Raw genomic sequence first — 19,571 nt, forward strand, 5'->3', positions numbered from 1 at the left:
TTCACCTTTGGAAAAAGTGACAGTCCTACGAGGTATCCCAGGATGCAACTCAGAACATGGTATTGGGGGCATGTGGCATGTAGCAGTATGAACAGGGACTGGTAGAGCTGATATCACATTAATTAGAGATCATTTCCAATAAATGATCCGTACAATGTAATTTTCCCTGGAACATTTGCATATTTATTTAGAATCAGCAGTGGATTACATTCATGCATACATTGTCATAACTGCTATAATGAAGCATTCTACAATCATGGACTAATGTCAAAAACCAATCCAAACCTTGGACACGGGTTCAACCTAAAGTTGGAAATAGAGGATTCAAAAAAAGTAAATCCAAGAGAATAACTAGAATAAGACTAATGATGTACGGCATTCCAAACTGGGAGGCTCTGATTAACTAGCACAACACTGGATAATGATTTAACTCATTGCTTGTACGCACTTAATCTACATTGCACTTATTCATAGTACTTAATTGTGTAACATCTGCAGTAGCTGCTAGCATTGCTGTACACAGGGAATGGGTTAGCCTAGCGATTGTTAGTACTTGCACTTGGCTCTATGAACATCTTTACTGTACTGACAGCGATATATTGTTTCACTTCTTATGACAAATGTACTTATTGTAAGTGGCTTTGGATAAAAGCGTCAGCTAAATGCCCTAAATGTAAATAGCTGCCATCTACTTGAGAGCTTGCCTTGTTACAACTCAAAAGGAGAAGTTCAAGTCAGGTTATTTTTTCTATTAAGGGAAGCAGTTAACATGCACGATGGAAATGAAATGGGACACTTCGCTAGATTGTAGACTGTTCCTCAATTACATTCTCCATTTGCACGATTTAGAATTGCATTCTCAGGTTATGGGCTACAACAGTATGAATGACTCATTTGCAGCCAATTGCAATGGCAAGCCAAAAAATAACTCAATCTGAGAAGGACCTTAAGGTAAATAAAGCTGCAAGTAGCGTTTCACGGGTGCCAAGCCTAAAGCCGACCAATAAGACCCTGTCAGACCATTAAGACCCTGACGCAGACAATTAAGACCGTTTTTGTTTGCATACGGTTGAAAACACTGGAATAGCCTCAGCTTGGATCAGTTGATGGGCGAACAAAATTTCATGACCGTACGTCAAATGGCTTAGGATGATTCTGAATGGATCATTCTTGCCCATTTAGATGCCACGCCCTAATTGAAAATATGTGGTTTCGATCTTGTTAAGAATTTGATTCTAAACAACTTTGGTATTGGACTTAAGATAATAGGAGACCAATAAAACTAACAATTACAATAGGTTGCCTTCACACTTTGTGCTTGCCACCCTAATACTGTAATTATGTTCTCCCTAACATCCCTCATTTTCCCTTAAAATGATTATGTAAAATTAATTTAAATACAAAACATATTGAGCTAAATGCATTTCCCAAATAAGGTAATTTTAAACATGTACAAGAGGAACAATTACAATTACATGTATATTACTTGTTAGACTAACTATAGTCCAGAAATAGGGTTATACATGTCACAACAGCACGATGCTTATCATGGCTTCCTCAGCAGCATCTCTTTTTCGGTTGTTGTAAAACAACGTCTTCCTCTATTTTGTGGTAGTTCTCAGTCAGTTTCCTTCGACCCCAGAAAAGAACAAAACTATTAGTTACAGCCCAAAAAAGGATGTCTGAAATGTTAGCCTGAGGGTTAATCTGAACGACAAAATAAAACTTTACCTTGCTAGGGATTCAATGCTGGAAACAATGTGTTCACCTGTGGCAACACTGCACTCATTGAAGTCAATATTATATTCCTGTAAGGAATAGGAACATGTTAACATGGTATTAGTATAATGCAATGGAATAGAACCATCCTAAAGAAGGTCAACATTGATAGACAGAGGGGCTGGTTCACATCATTATAGATGATTTAGCTATTTATGCAATTCAATTGCATCAATGCGTGTTTGAAAAATCATACTCTGACATGAATCTTTGAGACAAATCAGATTTCAAGGAAAGCATAATGTAAAACAGGGTAAACACTTTCAATGTCTGTTTACACGTTGAAGGTTTACAGATGGCTGTTCCTATACTGTACCTTAGCAAGGAGTTTTCCCTCAGATGGAGTGACCTCACGTCCTGCACAATCACTTTTGTTACCAAGCAGCAACATTATGACCTCTTCTCCAGCACTCTCCTGCAAAGGGCAGAATTTATTTAAGATTTTGCTATCCATTCGGCTTATCATCTGTACAATAAAAGGAATGTATTTTCTATGAATGATCTGCCCTTTATAAAGCATTTTTCAATTTGATTAGAATGCTACTCATTATGCCCACTGTCTTCATACAGCAAGGGGTAACCCTGTTGTTACAGGTAGGAACTCTGGTCATTTATGTCACAAGCAATGCCGTTTTAATGCGCCCCAATTGAGAATAACCTGAATTAATCTTGTTAAGAACTTTGTTCTGAAAATCTTTTAATTTGACTAAAGTCATAAAAAGTAATCCAGCTTGATGTTGATTTAAGTGTTTAAGTCTTAATATGTTTTTAAGGCACAAGTTTTATCTGCTTTAGCGCAACCACTGAGCAATAATCAGTGCACATTTTTTTGCCTGGGCCACCTTTTTTCACCACGGGGAAAACTATCACACAGAGTGACTGGATGGTGATGGCTTGCTAGGTGTTTCTGGCGGAATGATAATATTAAAACAAACAATAACAACAGGATGCAAGATTGGCCCCATACTGAAGCAAACAATTACAATAGGTGCCTGCCCATACGGTGCTTGACACAAAATCACACTATAGAAATCTTTGTTTCTGAAGCAGTATGGCTAAAGCCTTGAGAGTCATACCTGTATACAGCTGATCCAGTATCTGACGTCAGTGAAACTCACGGAGGAAGTGATGTCATACATCAACAGGAACGCTTGTCCTTTATGGAAGATCTGTTTTGAGATGCTATGAAACCTTTTAAGGAAGACAAATAGTGTGTCAGTACTTTAAAGAACATTCTAGTCAAATTTCTTTAATAATCATTAACATTATTTAATGTTCACATTATGAAAAAAAATCTTTCTTAAAAGGAGACATATTATGGTGTATTTGAGTTCCATAAAACATGTTTTTGAAGCTGTTTGCTGGAAATAGCTTTTAGGAAAAAAATCTCGCCTATATTCCCCTATTTCAGTCCCTTCAGAATGCGCTGTTTCTGGTGTCTGTAGTTTTAATGCTAGACACCAGGGGCCGGTTGCACCAACTGGGCGTAACTAAGCCTGGTCGTAACTGCTAAGTAGGTCTTAGTTACGACCTGGCGTTAGAATGGAACTAACGCCGGTTGCACCAACGGGACTTACGCCTGGTCTTAACTATGCCCGGTCTTAGCCATGCGCGGCCATGTGAATGTTCCATGGTATGCGCATATCACCGCGTTGCTAGGATACCTCTTGACAACAGCTGTTTACTATTTTACTTGACATGCTGTTGGACACCGAAATAAATAATTCATTCGTTCACTCATTGTCATTCATCAATTGTGTTAATGCCTAACAATAAAACACTGCAAACGAATATAATTAAAATATGTATTTGTAATGTCTGGTTTACGACGAGCAGGCATTTAGACGGGAATGGTTCTGTAGGAGAGATTTGTTTAATGTGTCGGCCTATATAAAACATATAAACATAGTTAAAACAACATTCACAACTGATTATAAGTTGAGAACGGACTAATCGGCCAGCGATATCTTCCCGACAGGCAGTCGATCTGTGAACACTGATCATATCGCCGGCTGTGCTTTGAAATGCAGTTTAGCGAAGCGTTGCAAGGATGGTGGTAAAGCTGCATTGGATTGGATGTAATTGCTATAGAAACAGCCTGGAATTTCAACTCTACGCCTGCCCCTGACCAGGCGTAGGATTTACGCCTGGTCTTAGTGAAAAGAACGCTAAGCCCAGTTGGTGCAACCGGCGTAACGGTTAGGTTGGACTTAGAACGCCAAGTTACGACCAGGCGTAGTTACGACCAGGGTTACGCCCAGTTGGTGCAACCGGCCCCTGAGCTGCTGCCCATTGACCAATGAGCTGTCAGACTGAACCACAGCATGGAGAAGGGATTGTTGCCGTTTGCGTATTTCTGGAGCTCTATATCTACATCATATAATAATAATTAGTGGTGTCAAGCGATTAAAATATTGAATCGCGATTAATATGATTAAATGTCATAGTTAACTCGCGATAAATCACACCTTTTTTTGGAAATTCTAAATATCCCTTGATTTCGTGCTGCTGGCCTTTTAGTGAGATCAGAGAGTGTTGAGAAGGACAGTAAGAAGAGAGACCCGCAGTGAATTCAACCCGGTCCACTTGACATCGGGTAGGTGCATGACAGTGCTAGGTCTACCGTAAAACTTTGTTTCAATCACTGAAATTTCGAACAAAACTCTTGCTCAGCAAAGATGGGAAAATTTGTTTCAATCATAGAACATTCGAACAAAACTTTCTCAGCAAAGATGGGAAGTAGCCTACTATAACATTTATTATTTGAACCAGTATGAATATTCCTACCGTACGCAGGCACACACACACACACACACACACACACACACACACACACACACACACACACACACACACACACACACACACACACACACACACACACACACACACACACACACACACACACACACACACACACACACACACACACACACACACGGTAGCGGAGTGGTAATCGGGAGAGGCGGGAGAATTCCCGGTGGGCCGTTAACCTTTCGGGGCTGTCGGCCTGATTACTGCGGGATAACAATATTGAATTTATTAAAGTTCCTTGCAGCACTGTCCGGCAGCCTGAGCTGTGTGCCCGCAACCTCTCACTCACTCAACAGACGCAATGCTCACAAACTGTCAACATCGCAACCAAGTCGATTTTGTAACTGAGGGAGTAACTGAGCGGCCCCTCCCGAAGTGGTACAGCCTAGGTTGGCCTTGAACTGCGATTGGTCAGAAAGACGTAACAGCTAATTAACTCGTGCAGGCTCGAACAGAGTTACACACAAACACACACACACTTTTAAGGAGTTTTTCACCCAAGCCGTATCGTTGCTTGACTCAACAAGTTTGTGCGGCGTGCTTGTTGTTTTGTTTCCGATGTAGCTAGATCAGGGGCCTGTACCACGAAGCTCGGGTTAGCGAGGTATGTTGAGCTCAAAGCCTGGGTTAGTTGTACCACGAAAGTCGATCTCTTTTAGCCTCGCTGTATCACTATGGTGACTTATGCTCGCAACCAAACCTGGTCGGGAGCAGTTTTTCGGCTTAGTCTAGCCGGAGATTAGCTACTTAAATCGGCGTGCGCAGCTTCCTAGCCCCTCCTCTGACAATGGCGTCACCATTTGTGGGTGTTCCCGTGGACCTCGGCGCACTTCTCGTACAGGCTTCTCTCCGGAGACAGAGGGTTTTACGGGACAGAACTGATCCCTTGGCATTGTCTGACGATATTCAGATTTCAGACTTTATTGTCATTGTGCAAACAACGAAATTGGGGGTTCTTCATGAGAGATACAGATTCTCATCAGAGGGTGTTATTTGATCGTCCTTGTTGGACCTTATGTAGACAATGCTAATTCTTACTGTTGCGCATTGTGTCTCCGTGACAGAGTGCTAGAGTGGAGGTAGCGAGTCAGTCTTGAATTTCTGCGCGGGGGGTTCGACTCCCAAGTGACGCGAATTTATGTGAAGCTTAAAAAGTCCCAATTCTCATGCATATGGAATACTTATTCACTAATGCTTATGGAATTATATTTTTGTGCTTATTTCGAACTTGAGCCCATATTTTCAAGCCCGTGCTGGCACCACATCTATGGGGGTAAAATGCATGATGATAGACAGGCGAATTTCAACCCCGGTCGCTGGCATTCGGGTCTTATATTAATCAACTACGCTACAGCCGCTACCTCTCAGCGGTTGAAAACATGCGATACATGTCTTACTTAGGGTGTATTTAAAGTGAATTCCCTAAATGATAGAATAAGGCAGGATGGACGTTGCTTATGCATTTTTAAATCATCATCATTCTATTTGGATTAATGGCGAACAATTCTGCATTTGGCATAGTTATTTTATAGACAATATGCAGAATCTTTTCACTTATACGCATATAGACTGCTTGATCTATCGTAAAGGTGAGAAAAATGACGCAAAAAACACCCCTTTCAAGTGAACGCGCACTGAAACAAAAGCGGAAAACCTGGTTCGACTAATTGAATCTAAAGTGAGCGTCGTGGTACCGTTTAACTCTAATTGCGAGTTGCGGCTCTGTCGAGCCAGGTTTTCCCAAGAAAGCCTGGGTATGTTCAGCGAGGTTCGTGGTATACCCCCGGTATGGTGTTGTCGTTTTTCTAACGTGACTAGTTGTTGCTAGACAGCAGGTGCAAAAAACTACAACGTTTTGCAAGCCCAAATTAATTAAAATAAATTAACTCTGTTAAAATTGGTTTGCGTTAACGCCGTTAAACTGACAGCACTAATAATAATATTATATCAGGGTATTTTTATAATATTATATCTAATATCACGGCCAAAAGCGATGTGAACCTCGGATGATATTATGAAACATAAAGACTGCGTCTGACCTCTCTGGCACTTCCACAACAAGTAAAAACTCGTAGTGGGGGATATCTCGGCCATGGTTGAGAGAAATTGGGGGAAAGGCACTTTGGCCTTAACTCTGTGAAGTCCATGAACCGGGACATGGAAGAGAGAGGGATTGTACTCTGGGAGCTGAGCTGCCGGACTTGCCACCGAGCTCCCCGCGCCGGAGCTGCCGGAATGCCGCCGAGTCCTACTCCCACCGGACCTGCCAGTCTCGGCGGCAGTTGAGCTCCCGTAGTACACCCGACGGAGCAGCCGGAAAGCTTTGGCCGCAGTGCAGCTCCCGGAGTAAGCCGCCGGAGCTGGCACTTTGGTTAGGCACTATTTTTGTCTCTAAGTGAGAGTTTGGTGGTTCCAGATTGTTATACCGTTCCTGTCCTGCTGTATCCCATATCTGCAGCATCACTTCCCTCCCATCCACTGGTAATGCATGAATGCACGTATCAATGCCTAAAAGGAAAAAAAGAAAACATACATGAGTACTGTTGTATCAGCATGGTAGTAGTTATAACACACGGAACATCAAGCTTACCAATCGAGGCACTGAAATCTGGAGAATACGATCCGCTTTGAATCCTTTTCATGAATGAGGTCTTGCCAACATTGCTACTCCCAACCATCACCACATTGAAGCAGTTGGCTCTGCGGTCACACTTATTCAAGGTATCTGCAGAAAAGGGACACGCTTATTCAATTGTATGATGGGACTCCAGATTAAAAATATATTTATTTTTGTCACGGTTTACGATTTCAGGCTTAACAATAGCACTATGTACATGTCATTGAGGGGTTAATTTACTTTAGATGTATGCATAGCTTTTATATTGCAGCCATTCAATATTTAAGTTTTACATACCAAAGGTAAGGGTTGCATCACCACTTATCTGCCGACTGAAAACGACAACAGAATGTTCATTTTTGCATTGTAATAAAATATTGACAAAGGGCAATATGCATAAACATACAAAGACATACAGCATGACCCGACTTGCCTTAGTGGTTCTGTAGGTGGCAGGTGTTCTCCAAAGATCAAGGCTCCATGGTCTTTACTCTCAGGTGGATAGTCATGGCGGTGCTGTCCCCTTGACTTCCTTTGAGAACCTAATTTCCTTCTTCTACCCTCAACGTGTAAGTCATTGGATAATTCGATAGGGAGAGCATTTAAGGTTGTGTTCACTGGTTTTACATCGGTCTCAGAACTTCTCTCTCCACTCCGCTCTGTCTCATTATCTTTGTTTACTTTCAATTTGAGCTCATCTTTGAATATCTTCCTATCTTCTGAGACCTCACTCTCAACCTCCTTCTTCTCCTTTGAGTTCTCTTGTATTGGTGTCATTCTGCCGGTCATATTATTGGAGCCCAGCTTCCTCCTCAAAATTTTTGGAGCTTCACTCATTGACTGGTGCGTATCACTGCCTATCTGGTTTGGTTCCTCCTCAGTAGTCACAACCTTCTCAGGTCCTTCAGAAATGGTCTCCGATAACACTGCATCTTTTTTTATCTCTTTGTCCTCTGTTGTATGTGCTTTTTTTGAACCTTCTTGTGACCCTGTTGCACTTCCTTTAGTCCAGCGAGATGAACCCATCTTTCTTCTCCTCAAAATATGGTTGTCATCGTCTTTAACATGTTGGAGGGACCCATGATTCCCATGGCCACTAATAGGATCTACATTTGATGAAAGTGCAGTTTGATGTTGGCCTGCAGTGTCCATCTTGTCATCATTATCCCTGATATCAGAAACTGGAGCAAAGAGGATTGAGCTGTTAATGTCCAGGCTGTGAGGAGCGTTCTCTTTTGACAAAGAGTTCTGGACAAGCATGAGGACATCCACACCTGGTGGCCTGATGTCTTTGTCCTGTGGATCAGAAGCAGGCCTGCACAGGTCTTCCTCATGGTATGGATGTGACATTTTTTCTACAATTTCATCCTCTTTTCTTTTATCTACATCGGGATAGGAAATTACTGGGGGCAAGTGAATATTACCCCCTGTATATATTTCTTTGCGTGCTATTTCTATTATTTCCTCAGTACCCCTTTCCTTGATCTCTGATTGAGGTGCTATTAACAAAAGAAAATCGACTTTGTCTGTGGAAGTTCCAAGTGTTTCCCCCTCAAGTGACTCTGAATCACATTTCATCTCAACTTTCAACTCTGTTTCAAAATCATTATCAGTCTTGTTAAGATCTGTAGAAAAGTCTGATTCTACTATTTCTCCTGAGTGATCTCCACCTCCTACTTTGCCCTGATTACCAATCCTGCGACTGGAACCCATCCTTCTCTTCTTCCTGGAGGATTTTGTATCTAAATCCCTGTCCTGCTCTTGGTTTGATGCCACCTCAGTCTGTTTGACATTGTTATCTAAACCTGAAGCATCTACTGCTGTACCATCACTGTTCTGTGGTAAATCATTCTCTACCTCAGGCATCTCTACAGGGTTTGTGTTTTCATTTTCATGATAACTCTTAATTAAGCCCAGTTCTGTTATTCCTAATGAATGTGATATCCCTGTGCTCGTTTGCGCTCCAACTTGTTCACTATCGTCCTGTAGTTGTGATGAAGTGGGGGCAAACATTTCTACTGAGTAGCATTGATCCTCTCCAGACGAGGGAACATGTTGAGGAACTGTGGCCAAAGGATGTATTTCTCTCATGTTAGTCAATAGACAGCTCTCTACGGCCAAGTCATCAATACTGTGACTATCACTTAGTGTGACATTGCTTGAAATAGGCTCAACATCTTCAGATTCTGGGTTGAACTCAGTTGTTATATTGGAGTCATTATTGTATCCATGTTTCAAATCTATTTTTGAATCCAGAGTGACATTTTTTTCGTTTGCACTTTGATTCTTCTCTGGTTCCATTAATTCTGTAATTGGTAGTTTTGTGGGGTTATCAACTGACCCATCGTTGAAGGATATAGTCCTACTTCTAGTCGGAAATGTGAGATCATACTCATCATGGGCAGAAGCTGAGGAGTATTCTGACTGCAGAGCCCCAACTTTTATAGGGTGCCCTTCTCCTTCCTCTCGTGCAGTGTCTTCAATTAATTCCAATGGCTCATTGTTTACGTGGCCTTCAGGTTCAAATTCTTGGCTGCAGGTTTTTTCCTTTACGTTGTGTTCTAGCTCACTCAAATCAAATACTGCACCTGGTGGGCTGATGTCTTTCTCCTGTGGCTCAGTAGCCGCTCTGCACAGGTTTTCCTCATGGTATGGACTTGACAATTTTTCAGTGATTTCCTGGTTGTTTACTTCTGCCAATGTTTTGGACAGCGGGATTTTAATCACTTCCATCTTTTCTACAATTTCACCTTTTCCTTCAGATTCATCCTCTTTTCTTTCATCTCCATCACCATGAGAAATATCTGGGGACAAGTGAATATGACCCCCTGTATATGTTTCTTTTCGTACTCTATCTATTATGTCCTCACTACCTCTTTCCTTGATCTCAGATTGAGGTGGCATTAACAAAAGACAATCGACTTTGTCTGTGGAAGTTCCAAGTGTACCCCCCTCAAGTGACTCTAAATCGCATTTCATCTCAACTTTCAACTCTGTTTCAAAATACTTGTTGGTCTTGTTAAGATTTGAGGAAAAGTCTGATTCTACTATTTCTCCTGAGTGATCTTCACCTCCCCCTTTGCCCTGATTACCAATCCTGCGACTGGAACCCATCCTTCTCTTCTTCATGGAGGATTTCATATCTAAATCCCTGACCTGCTCTTGGTTGGATGCCACCTCAGTCTGTTTGACATCGTTAACTAAACCTGAAGCATCTAAGGCTGTACCATCACTGTTCTGTTCAGAGTCACATACTTGGCTGAAGGATTTTTCTTTCAGGTTGTGACCTAGCTCACTCATATCAAATATGTGATCACGTTTTGTGTTTTCTAGATTATCTTGTATGGTAATTTCCTGGTTGGAGCTGGGGTTTAAAGTGTATTGCATGGTTAGAAGGGGCTGGCTTTCAACAACTATTACAGAATTGCCTGTAGAATCATGTGAATCGGTTGTGGTATAAGTAATCTGCTCTTGTTCAGCCTCTTCTTTTTGGTTGGGTATTTCAATGAGTAATGGACACACCACAGATTGTGTTGGATGTTCAGACTGTTTTAACAATGGGTTCACGTCATTGCTCACCTCGTGCTCTTTCATTAGAGATGGCGCATCACCACAAATACCTTCAACCTGCAATAAGTATTCCTGACCTTCAGCAATAGTTCCTGTTAAGGAGACCGCCAAATTATTGGAATCCTCTTTTCTAAATTCCCTTTCAACTTCTTCCTTATGTATAATACTGTCTGATGATTGCTTACTATTAGACAGGTCGCCTGTGAGTGGCTGACAAGGAGATGAATACAGAGAGCTGTTGAGCCTTGGATGCTGACTGACTTTGTGAGTGTCATCCCCTGGTTTTGATATTTGCAGCGTTGTTTTTTCGCAGCTTTCGTAAGGCAACATCCCCATTTGGGACTCTTTTATATTTGCACTGAATTCTCTACACTGTTCTCGGGTTAAGTCATTTGTCCAACTCATGCCTGCATTCTCATTTCTGTTTCCAGACATGAACTCGTTTTGAGGTTGAGATGGTTTTGGTGAAACACTCCGGAACTGGTTAGAGTGTGAGTCAATCTCAAACGTGGTTGGTGGATGGATCAAGCTTCCACATTTTTCACTTGCAAATGCCAAGCCCTCGCTTGTTTCATGCAGTGTTTCAGAAATGGGTTCCTTGAAATGAAGTTGGTTTCCATGTTCTGAATTAACGGATTCCATGTCTACCGCCGTAATGGAGAGAGGGTCTGTTTGGGTTTCTGGGGTCACATCATGCGCCAATAATGAAGTCCTGTCTAGATGTCGACGGGATGAACCCATCCGTACTTTCCTTGGTCTCCGAATCGACATTGCATTTCTTCTTACCTAAAGTCATTTGAAGTACAATTAGCGATGCGAGATTGACCCAATTGAGGTTTTCTTAAACTACTCACTGATGCAAATATCTGGACTAACCCAACTCGAGACGTAGATATTGTTGGGTTTAATCCCAAGTTACTAATAATGAAGTTGCAGCCAAATAAGATAAAATAACTTACCAACACAAATGTTCACAGGCTCATGTCATGGAGTCAACTGCACTGGCATAACTTTGCAATGTCACTTCAGACGTGCATCAACATAAGGAAGTATCTTGCAAGTGTGCTCATCAATTTCCTGTGTGGTTAAGCCATCAGTCTTTTTTTTTCTCCCTGCATTTTCAGGAAACTAAAATTATAAAATAAGTTTATGTAGGACACAAGTTATTTCCAACTGAATTAAACTTTTATTGAACTGAGCAATTCCATCAAGACCACCACCTCTTAAACGTCATGGAATAGGGTAGAAAAAGCAGTTTGGATCAATGTTTAGATTAAATGCAAAACTCAACATTGACAACTTCCAACAGAAATAAGTGACCTTGGTGCCATCTAATGGAAGCAGCCGGCAAGTGTTTCATAGATTCAGTGATCTAGCGATTCAGGGTTTTAATCCTTGTGGAATACTACATTTAAGATACATGAAATAATTATACACAAACCGTATTGGTAATTCAGAGGCAACCATCAGTAAAAGATACCCAGAAACAAATTAAAAACATCAAATAACCTTTAATTCGATCAGTTAAACTAATGGAACCAAAAACAAGGGATGATCATGGAAAGTGAAATCTCAAGATGACATCTCTACATGCAGGGAAAGACAGTAATAACTTTGTATTTGTAATGATTAAGGAACAAAAGAAAAAAAAGGTACACGCATTAAGGTACTTATAATCAACTCTTAAATGTTAAACAAAAAAAAAGTCCTGAAGTTGAGAGTCAATTCAAACAGATTGTTAATTGGATAGTTTGTCCACAGAGGACAACATGAAGTGATCAATAAAATGAATAAAAAAAAAGCCTGTATAAAAAGTTGAATCCTAACCACAAGATCAAAGACGCTCAAGTCTTTCGTCGTCCTTTTACTTCCTGTCATTCGACCTGGAGCGACTGAATACACAAGAGAACATACAATGATTATAAAATCCTTACCAGCAATATACTTTCCATTCAATACTTAGTAGAACTTACCTCCTAGATCGTGAGAATGATCTTGAGGGCTTATGGTTCCTTTCTCTGGATAGAGACCTATCTCTGCGCCTGTCTCTTGACACAGACCTGAGGAAAGATGAAAGGTCAGTAATGTGCAAGTTAACCATTTCTGTACGATTCTATGCTCAAAGTGCCTAATTTCCATTCATTATGGATTATAGATGGGACCGGTCAGGTCTTTACCTGCTGCGGCTGCGGCTGAAGCTTCTCCTCCTAGGTGATCTAAGTAGAAGGTCAGATGAGAAAACATAGGATTTGGGGTGTTATATTGCATCTCGCTACACGGGAAACCTCTGGATGTCTGAGAAAGAAAAGGGGCTCCCAAATTAAAAGGTTACGACTGCTGCATCTTGACTGAAATGCTTAATGTTTCTTATTCCTTCTTTTTAACAACACGTGGAACCAGGTAATCTAATAGAAAGGGATCAGGTCAAGCCCTGATAATGGGCATCATTATCAGGGCTTGACATTAACCTCTGACAATCAGCGCTCTGCAGATAAAAAAATCTCAACCGGGCAAGTCAAGATGCATTAAGATCTGAATTCAATAATGAATCCACTGGACCTTTTCCAAATGTTTGCAGTGTACACCTTTATAAGTTAGGATAAAGGGATACAACCAGGTTGAAACTCAGAAAGAGCTATTGCATTCATAGGTTGAGATTGTGTAACAGCCATGGAATTTTGCATAGTCTAAATCTTAAAAATATTCTCTAGACTATAAAGATATAGGGTTCAATCACTGGTTAAATGTTGATGGCCAACATTTCTGTAGCCTCATTTAACATAAAAGCTGTTACATTTTAAACTATGGGAAGGACTAACATTTTTTGTAGCGTATATGAAGTAACTGCTGATGGCCATTGATCAAGCAGTCTTAAAGCCCCTGTAAGCATTAGAACTACAAAGAGCAGGATAAAAGCAACTTACTATTTTTGGGGGATTTGGACAAGATAGAAATGACGCAAGGAGGCCAGACTGAAGGTGAGGGAGGTCGAATTGCAGAGGCTTTGCCACGTGATGCGAATGTTGGCGATATGAAGTGCTGGGTTGGTTGTTGAGGGGATAGCTGGAGATTGTCCCTGCCTTTTAGCGAGTGTAAGCCAAGGGCTGTTCCCGTAGGTAGAAGTATTCAGTATAGGACAAAAAAAAATAAAGATGCCGATTGGTCGATAATGTGTGGTGGGCCGCTGTCGACTGAGTAAAGGTTGGAAGGAGGAGGAGGAGGATGCTGGGAACCGCATGCTCAGGAACCATAAGGTTGGCGGAACCTGAAGACCGGCGGTGCGCCTGGCTCAGGTGAAAACACCAGCCAAGCTGACTGGGAGACGGTGGTCAGCAGTCACATGATGCTGAAAGAGGACTAGTTGACTGACTCAGGGGGTGGTGAGAAGCGTGGTGGTGACTCTGCAATGGGGTTCAGTTTTATTAATATAGATGGCAGCTGAACTGAGAACAAAATTTACATGTGTAGAAAAGTAAATATTAAGGTTACCTCATGCCAATAATACAATTGCCTCAGGTTGCCTTTTCAATAGCTAATTGTTGGTTTTAAAGGCTTATCTTTGCCATAACATTTTTTACCATTTAAAATGCCTGTGACAGCATTGACATTACGTTAATCTTTTAGTCGGCCTTTAAAAAGGTGCACGCTGTAGATTTAAGTGCCATCTAGTGGAATGGACTTGGCAAAAATGGAATATAGCCGAGTATATTTAATTTGTATAGAATCCGTTCAGGTAAGAATTGTATCGTCTTCATTATCTTAGAATTAGCCCTTTATATCTACATAGGGAGCTGGTCCTCTTCCAAAGAGCACGCCATGAGTCTACAGTAGACAACGGAGAAACGGCTCTAGAGGACACGGTTTTATATTAAGATCATGAATCCTCATGAGTACTCGATGTTGTGGAACTGGCCATTAACAGGCAACCCTAGTTTCACTTATGCAAATTGAAAGAGGTTAGGGGGGGTATTGAGTGGGTTGACCTCTGCCACCACCCTGCTAGAGGACACTTAATCCTAAACACAGCCCCTTTAAAATGGCCTTGAAACATTGATAAAATTATATCAATGTGCAAAACATTGATAACATACTAATTATACAACTATTACTCAAAGGAGCTTACAAATAAATCTGATATTGGTCCATTTATAATCTTTTTTTCTCTAGACATTACTGAATGTTTTGCGGCAACCAGATCTATGACAACGCAGACTGAAAACACAAATTAATAATACAGTTTTTACCCGCTGGTGGAAGTCACGTGACTTAAAACAGCCAGTCTTGTGTTCAGACTGGGTACCATGGAGAGATGAGCAGGCAATACTTCATGTAGGGGTACTGTGATTCATCTTGATACGCGACAACATGGGACAAGTATTAGAGTGCACTTTAGGAGGGAAATACTCTACCTGCGTCGTACGGGCGGACTACGCCGCCGGTTTTCATCCCGTGGGCGGCGGCTCCAAGATGGCGGAGGTCCACGGCTTCTGGAGCGCTTTTCCCCATTGGACAGCTCAACGCGGACTCTGCAGCCACACATGGTCCTGAAACACGCCACACGGTCAGTGGAGAAGCAGACAGACAGCTTAAACCCATAGCTTCTTGTAGTTTTGACAGTCCTACCTTCCATCTAGTTCTCTGACAGCATCAGTGGCATCTCTAGGGTCCTCAAACTCTACAAAAGCAAAGCCTGGTGGGTTCCTGGCTACCCAGACACTGCGCAGGGGTCCATAGTAGCCAAAGGACCGTTCCAACTCAGTTTTGTTTCCATTGTTGCCCAGGTTTCCAACATACACTTTACAATCAAGGGGGCAGTCTCGAAGAGATGGGTCTGAGAGAGAAAGGTTGTGCATGATGCTTAGTCTACAATATGAAAAACGTCTATTCCACTTGACTTGCCATTATGACTATTAAGTAAAATAAATCAATTGGGTTGATACATACCTCCCATTATTACGTTTCAAAAAGAATGTCGTTCCCAAAGAGCTTATGAGAGATAGGGGGAGAGAAAGGAGGGTCAGTTAATGATAACCATAACAAATAATAAAATCCTCAAAGATTCAGTAACACATCATATGAATGCATTATTGTGAGATTAAAGTTAAACACATTTACTGAAATAGGTAGCCTACTAATCGTAACATGATAATAGTCCTAAATCCACCAGGACACAGAAGTTAATCTTTTTCTCAATTCTTCAGGAGTGTAAAATAAATGACCGTGCTACCTACTATGAAAAAACATGATCCGAACCGTTTGTAAAAACGTTATGAAGTTTGCTTTTTAGCCGCACTGGTAGTACAATTTAACAACGGTGATAAGGACAGTGTGCTAATGGAGGCTAGCGAGCTTCAGATTAGCCATCTTCCGGTTAGTTTTTGCGCCAATGCAGCGTACACGGTATTAAGTGAACATCAGCGTTAGGTGACTGCTTTACAACATATATTGCTCAATTCAACAACGCCGTTCAACTTAATTTGTAATGGCTGAATGAAAACGGTCGAGCAGACTCCGGTGGAGCTAGCACGTTTGTGCTATCGCTAAGCTAACGCTTTGGCTAACACAAAAAAAGACATGGCGGTGTCACTAAGTAGTAGGCCCATCGAAATATGTTACGCATACAACTAATATCCAGACTTCAATTGCAAATAACCATAATTAATAAACAAGTAGACCACTTTACTCGGTTAAATATAAGGGTATACTTGAAAGATTTCAAGAAACAAACAAATTACCAGCAACTGTGTCGTCGCCTGCCTTGTCGGGTGCTGCCTCCGGTTATTCTCTGAAGAGAGGAAAGAGGCTGTCGTCGTGCTCCCGCCCATCCCCCAACTTAACACGGAGGGGCCAACAGCCCCGCCTGCCGGACAAGTTGTACCACTGCAGTCCTAATGGAAGGTACTGCTTGGGTGAGTAACCCCTGACTGCAGCTCGCAGATCGAGGAGGAGCTAAATGTGGGCGGGTTTAAACGTTTAAGCCAGCCCACATTTAAGGAAAATTCCGCGCAGTATCATGGACCAGACGGAAATACGTTCTCCCGCTTCTGTCTTTGGTTTATTTGACTTTGTTAATATAATTGTGTACGAGTGTACGAAATAATATGTGTCTATACTAAAAAAGACATTTGAAATGACAAGTTAAAAGTAGGAATGTCTAAGTCTATCAAATGCATGAACCCTTTTCCATATTACCGGTAAGTCATTGTGCTGTGCTGTGCTGTATTGATGTTTGAGAATGTGCTATCGGATCTCCGCCACCAGATGGCGCCCGAGAGGATAAAACCATGGGTTAAACGTTTAGACCCGCCCACATTTAGCTCCTCCGCTCCAGAGCTATAGAGAGAGAGAGTTGCGACACTTCCATTGGACTCCGTTGTAGCACCTACTTCCGGGGTATGGAGCCTCGAATAGTTCCAAACAACCATTTTACGGCGTAGGAGACCGTTCATTTCCATTGCTGGCCGCCGAGTAACTTCTGAGGTAAATTGATTAAATAGCTACCTCTTTTGAATTGTCAACTGTCTATATTGTATCAGAGGCCCTTTATGATGCATATACTGATCTTTATTTGTAAATGCACAGCGTAATTATATATATATTCATCTTGGTAGACGACCGATTGCTTGCTAGTTTGTTAGCTCAACTTCACCATCTGTGAAGGTATCTCCAGGGGTAAATTGATTAAATAGCTACCTCTTTTGAATTGTCAACTGTCTATATTGTATCAGAGGCCCTTTATGATGCATATACTGATCTTTATTTGTAAATGCACAGCGTAATTATATATATATTCATCTTGGTAGACGACCGATTGCTTGCTAGTTTGTTAGCTCAACTTCACCATCTGTGAAAGTATCTCCAGGGGTAAATTGATTAAATAGCTACCTCTTTTGAATTGTCAACTGTCTATATTGTATCAGGACCTTTATGATGCATACATTGATATTTATTTGTATATGCACAGCGTAATTATATATATTTTTATCTTGGTAGACGACCGATTGCCTGCTAGTTTGTTAGCTCGACTGCACCATGTGATGGTATCTACACCAACAATTACAAAGTTCAGTACTAGTGAATCTAACTTTTATTTAGTTAGTTATTTATGTTGGATTACTAGGATAATTTAGGTTGATTTAAGGACGGGTTTTATGATGCGATAGCTAGTAGAAATAACAGTGTTTGTTTAATTATATCCTGGAAAGGGTGATGTTCAGCACATGAAGCCCTACAGATGCCGCCGATTCAACAATGCTGATTATGATGGGCGGTGAATTTAACCTGTATGGCTTTTTCGTTTTAACTTCTTGTTGACAGAATTGTTTCTCTTTCTTAGTGCCAAATTGATTCTCTTTCTTAGTGCCAAATTGATTCTTTTTTGTTTTGCAATAGCCCTCTCTGCTCTCCTTCTCATTAATTTTTCCTTTTCTAGTTGCCTTATTAGGTCCTCCACAGTCGCCCCATCAGTCCCTGGCAGTCTGATCCCTGGAGCAGCTGGCCCTGGCAAAAGCTATTCCTTCACTGTTGACCCCTGACTGACTGGCCCTCGGCACACAAATCCCTGGATCACCCGCCACTGGATCACCCGCCACTGGATCACCTGCCCCTGAATCACCTGGCAATGTGGCCTCTTGATTGCTCTCTCTGTCTCCTGTGATGTCCTTTTCAACGCTCTTGAAATCCACCTAAATTTCTCCCTCAATCTCTGTAACAATTACAAGGTAATGTTGCTGTTATATGTATTTTGCCTTTGCATTTGCAACTACTGTCATCTCCAATGTAAGAAAATGAATTAAAGCAAAACATTTCTGTAATGTGAATTAAATCATCTGCCACAATCAGAAACCAATACAATTTATAAATGGATCTACCGGCAATTGTTAATTGGGTAGAAATGTGTCGATTATCTACATTGTGTGCAAATCCTCAGAGAATCCCTGCCTTCTGGTTGTTTTTTAAACTGAATGTACAAATATGAATTATGTAATCTCATTAGGAGTGTAGACTATCCTTGAATTACATGAAATGGGGAATATTGTTAGCTGCATGGATCATACCGAAGTTTAATTTGGCGCAATATGTGTGGTCCGTTGCACTTGGTTCCGGAGGCACCCTCACAGAAGGGGGTTTCCTCCTCTTCGGTTTAGGGCGATGGATGAAAACTGTTGGGCCTCAACTTCAACATCCTATCTACTTTTGTGGCTTTGAATTGGTCATTTCCAAAGTGTACCTGTAGGTAGGCTTTAATATCAGTTTCCATTGCACTTCAAATATCATTGGAAAGTCATTCTCTACACTTAGAATTATTATGCCCTTTGAAATGCTAGCAAGTGATCTGAACATTACGTTAGATAGTTTTTGACTGTTGCTGACTGTCAATAAGTTTTGACGGCTGACCATTGCCATCCATTTCTCCCTGCGCTCTTGGTCCTTGGGGAAGCCGTAATAACCCTTCTCGGACCGATTGGAGCATCCAAGTGCTGCACAGCCAACCATGGTATGACCATTGATCTATAACATGTTAGTTGTAACCAATGAACCATGACACCATTGAAGATCACAGAGCGGGTAACAACTGTTCCTCAACCACTTATGCCCTGACTTTTGAGAATAGGTTAGAGGTCAGAGTTCATGACCAAACGAGGATCCTCCCTCCTAAACCCATTTTGAATTTCCTAGGGCTATTCTAAGTATTGTAATGGCATAAAGTATAGCATATTTGCAACGTTATATGTTAATGGTTTGCCCTAAGTATATAGTGTTCCCTGCTGTGTCCATTGTTGAATCTGTT

General features: G+C 41.4%; 2 protein-coding genes across 2 annotated transcripts; both read right to left on the bottom strand.

The window, feature by feature from the left end:
• Nucleotides 1-157: 157 nt before the first annotated feature.
• rab44 (RAB44, member RAS oncogene family) lies at nucleotides 158-11,854 on the bottom strand. The gene is made up of 9 exons (XM_030355904.1): nucleotides 11,740-11,854; nucleotides 7,644-11,566; nucleotides 7,508-7,542; nucleotides 7,184-7,318; nucleotides 7,020-7,101; nucleotides 2,856-2,970; nucleotides 2,096-2,194; nucleotides 1,732-1,808; nucleotides 158-1,630 (listed from the first exon to the last, which is right to left on the bottom strand). Exons 2-9 carry the CDS (start codon nucleotides 11,549-11,551, stop codon nucleotides 1,558-1,560), a joined length of 4,524 nt encoding a protein of 1,507 aa, XP_030211764.1. The 5' UTR covers nucleotides 11,552-11,566; nucleotides 11,740-11,854; the 3' UTR covers nucleotides 158-1,557.
• A 417-nt stretch (nucleotides 11,855-12,271) lies between these two features.
• Nucleotides 12,272-16,713, bottom strand: srsf3a (serine and arginine rich splicing factor 3a). The gene is made up of 7 exons (XM_030361773.1): nucleotides 16,516-16,713; nucleotides 15,725-15,766; nucleotides 15,404-15,611; nucleotides 15,190-15,324; nucleotides 12,958-12,996; nucleotides 12,754-12,840; nucleotides 12,272-12,672 (listed from the first exon to the last, which is right to left on the bottom strand). The coding sequence occupies exons 2-7, from the start codon at nucleotides 15,729-15,731 to the stop codon at nucleotides 12,645-12,647; spliced, it is 504 nt and encodes a 167-aa protein (XP_030217633.1). The 5' UTR covers nucleotides 15,732-15,766; nucleotides 16,516-16,713; the 3' UTR covers nucleotides 12,272-12,644.
• Nucleotides 16,714-19,571: the final 2,858 nt, after the last annotated feature.

This window comes from Gadus morhua, chromosome 1 (genome assembly GCF_902167405.1).
Source record: "Gadus morhua chromosome 1, gadMor3.0, whole genome shotgun sequence".
In the NCBI taxonomy this organism is placed as follows: domain Eukaryota; kingdom Metazoa; phylum Chordata; class Actinopteri; order Gadiformes; family Gadidae; genus Gadus; species Gadus morhua.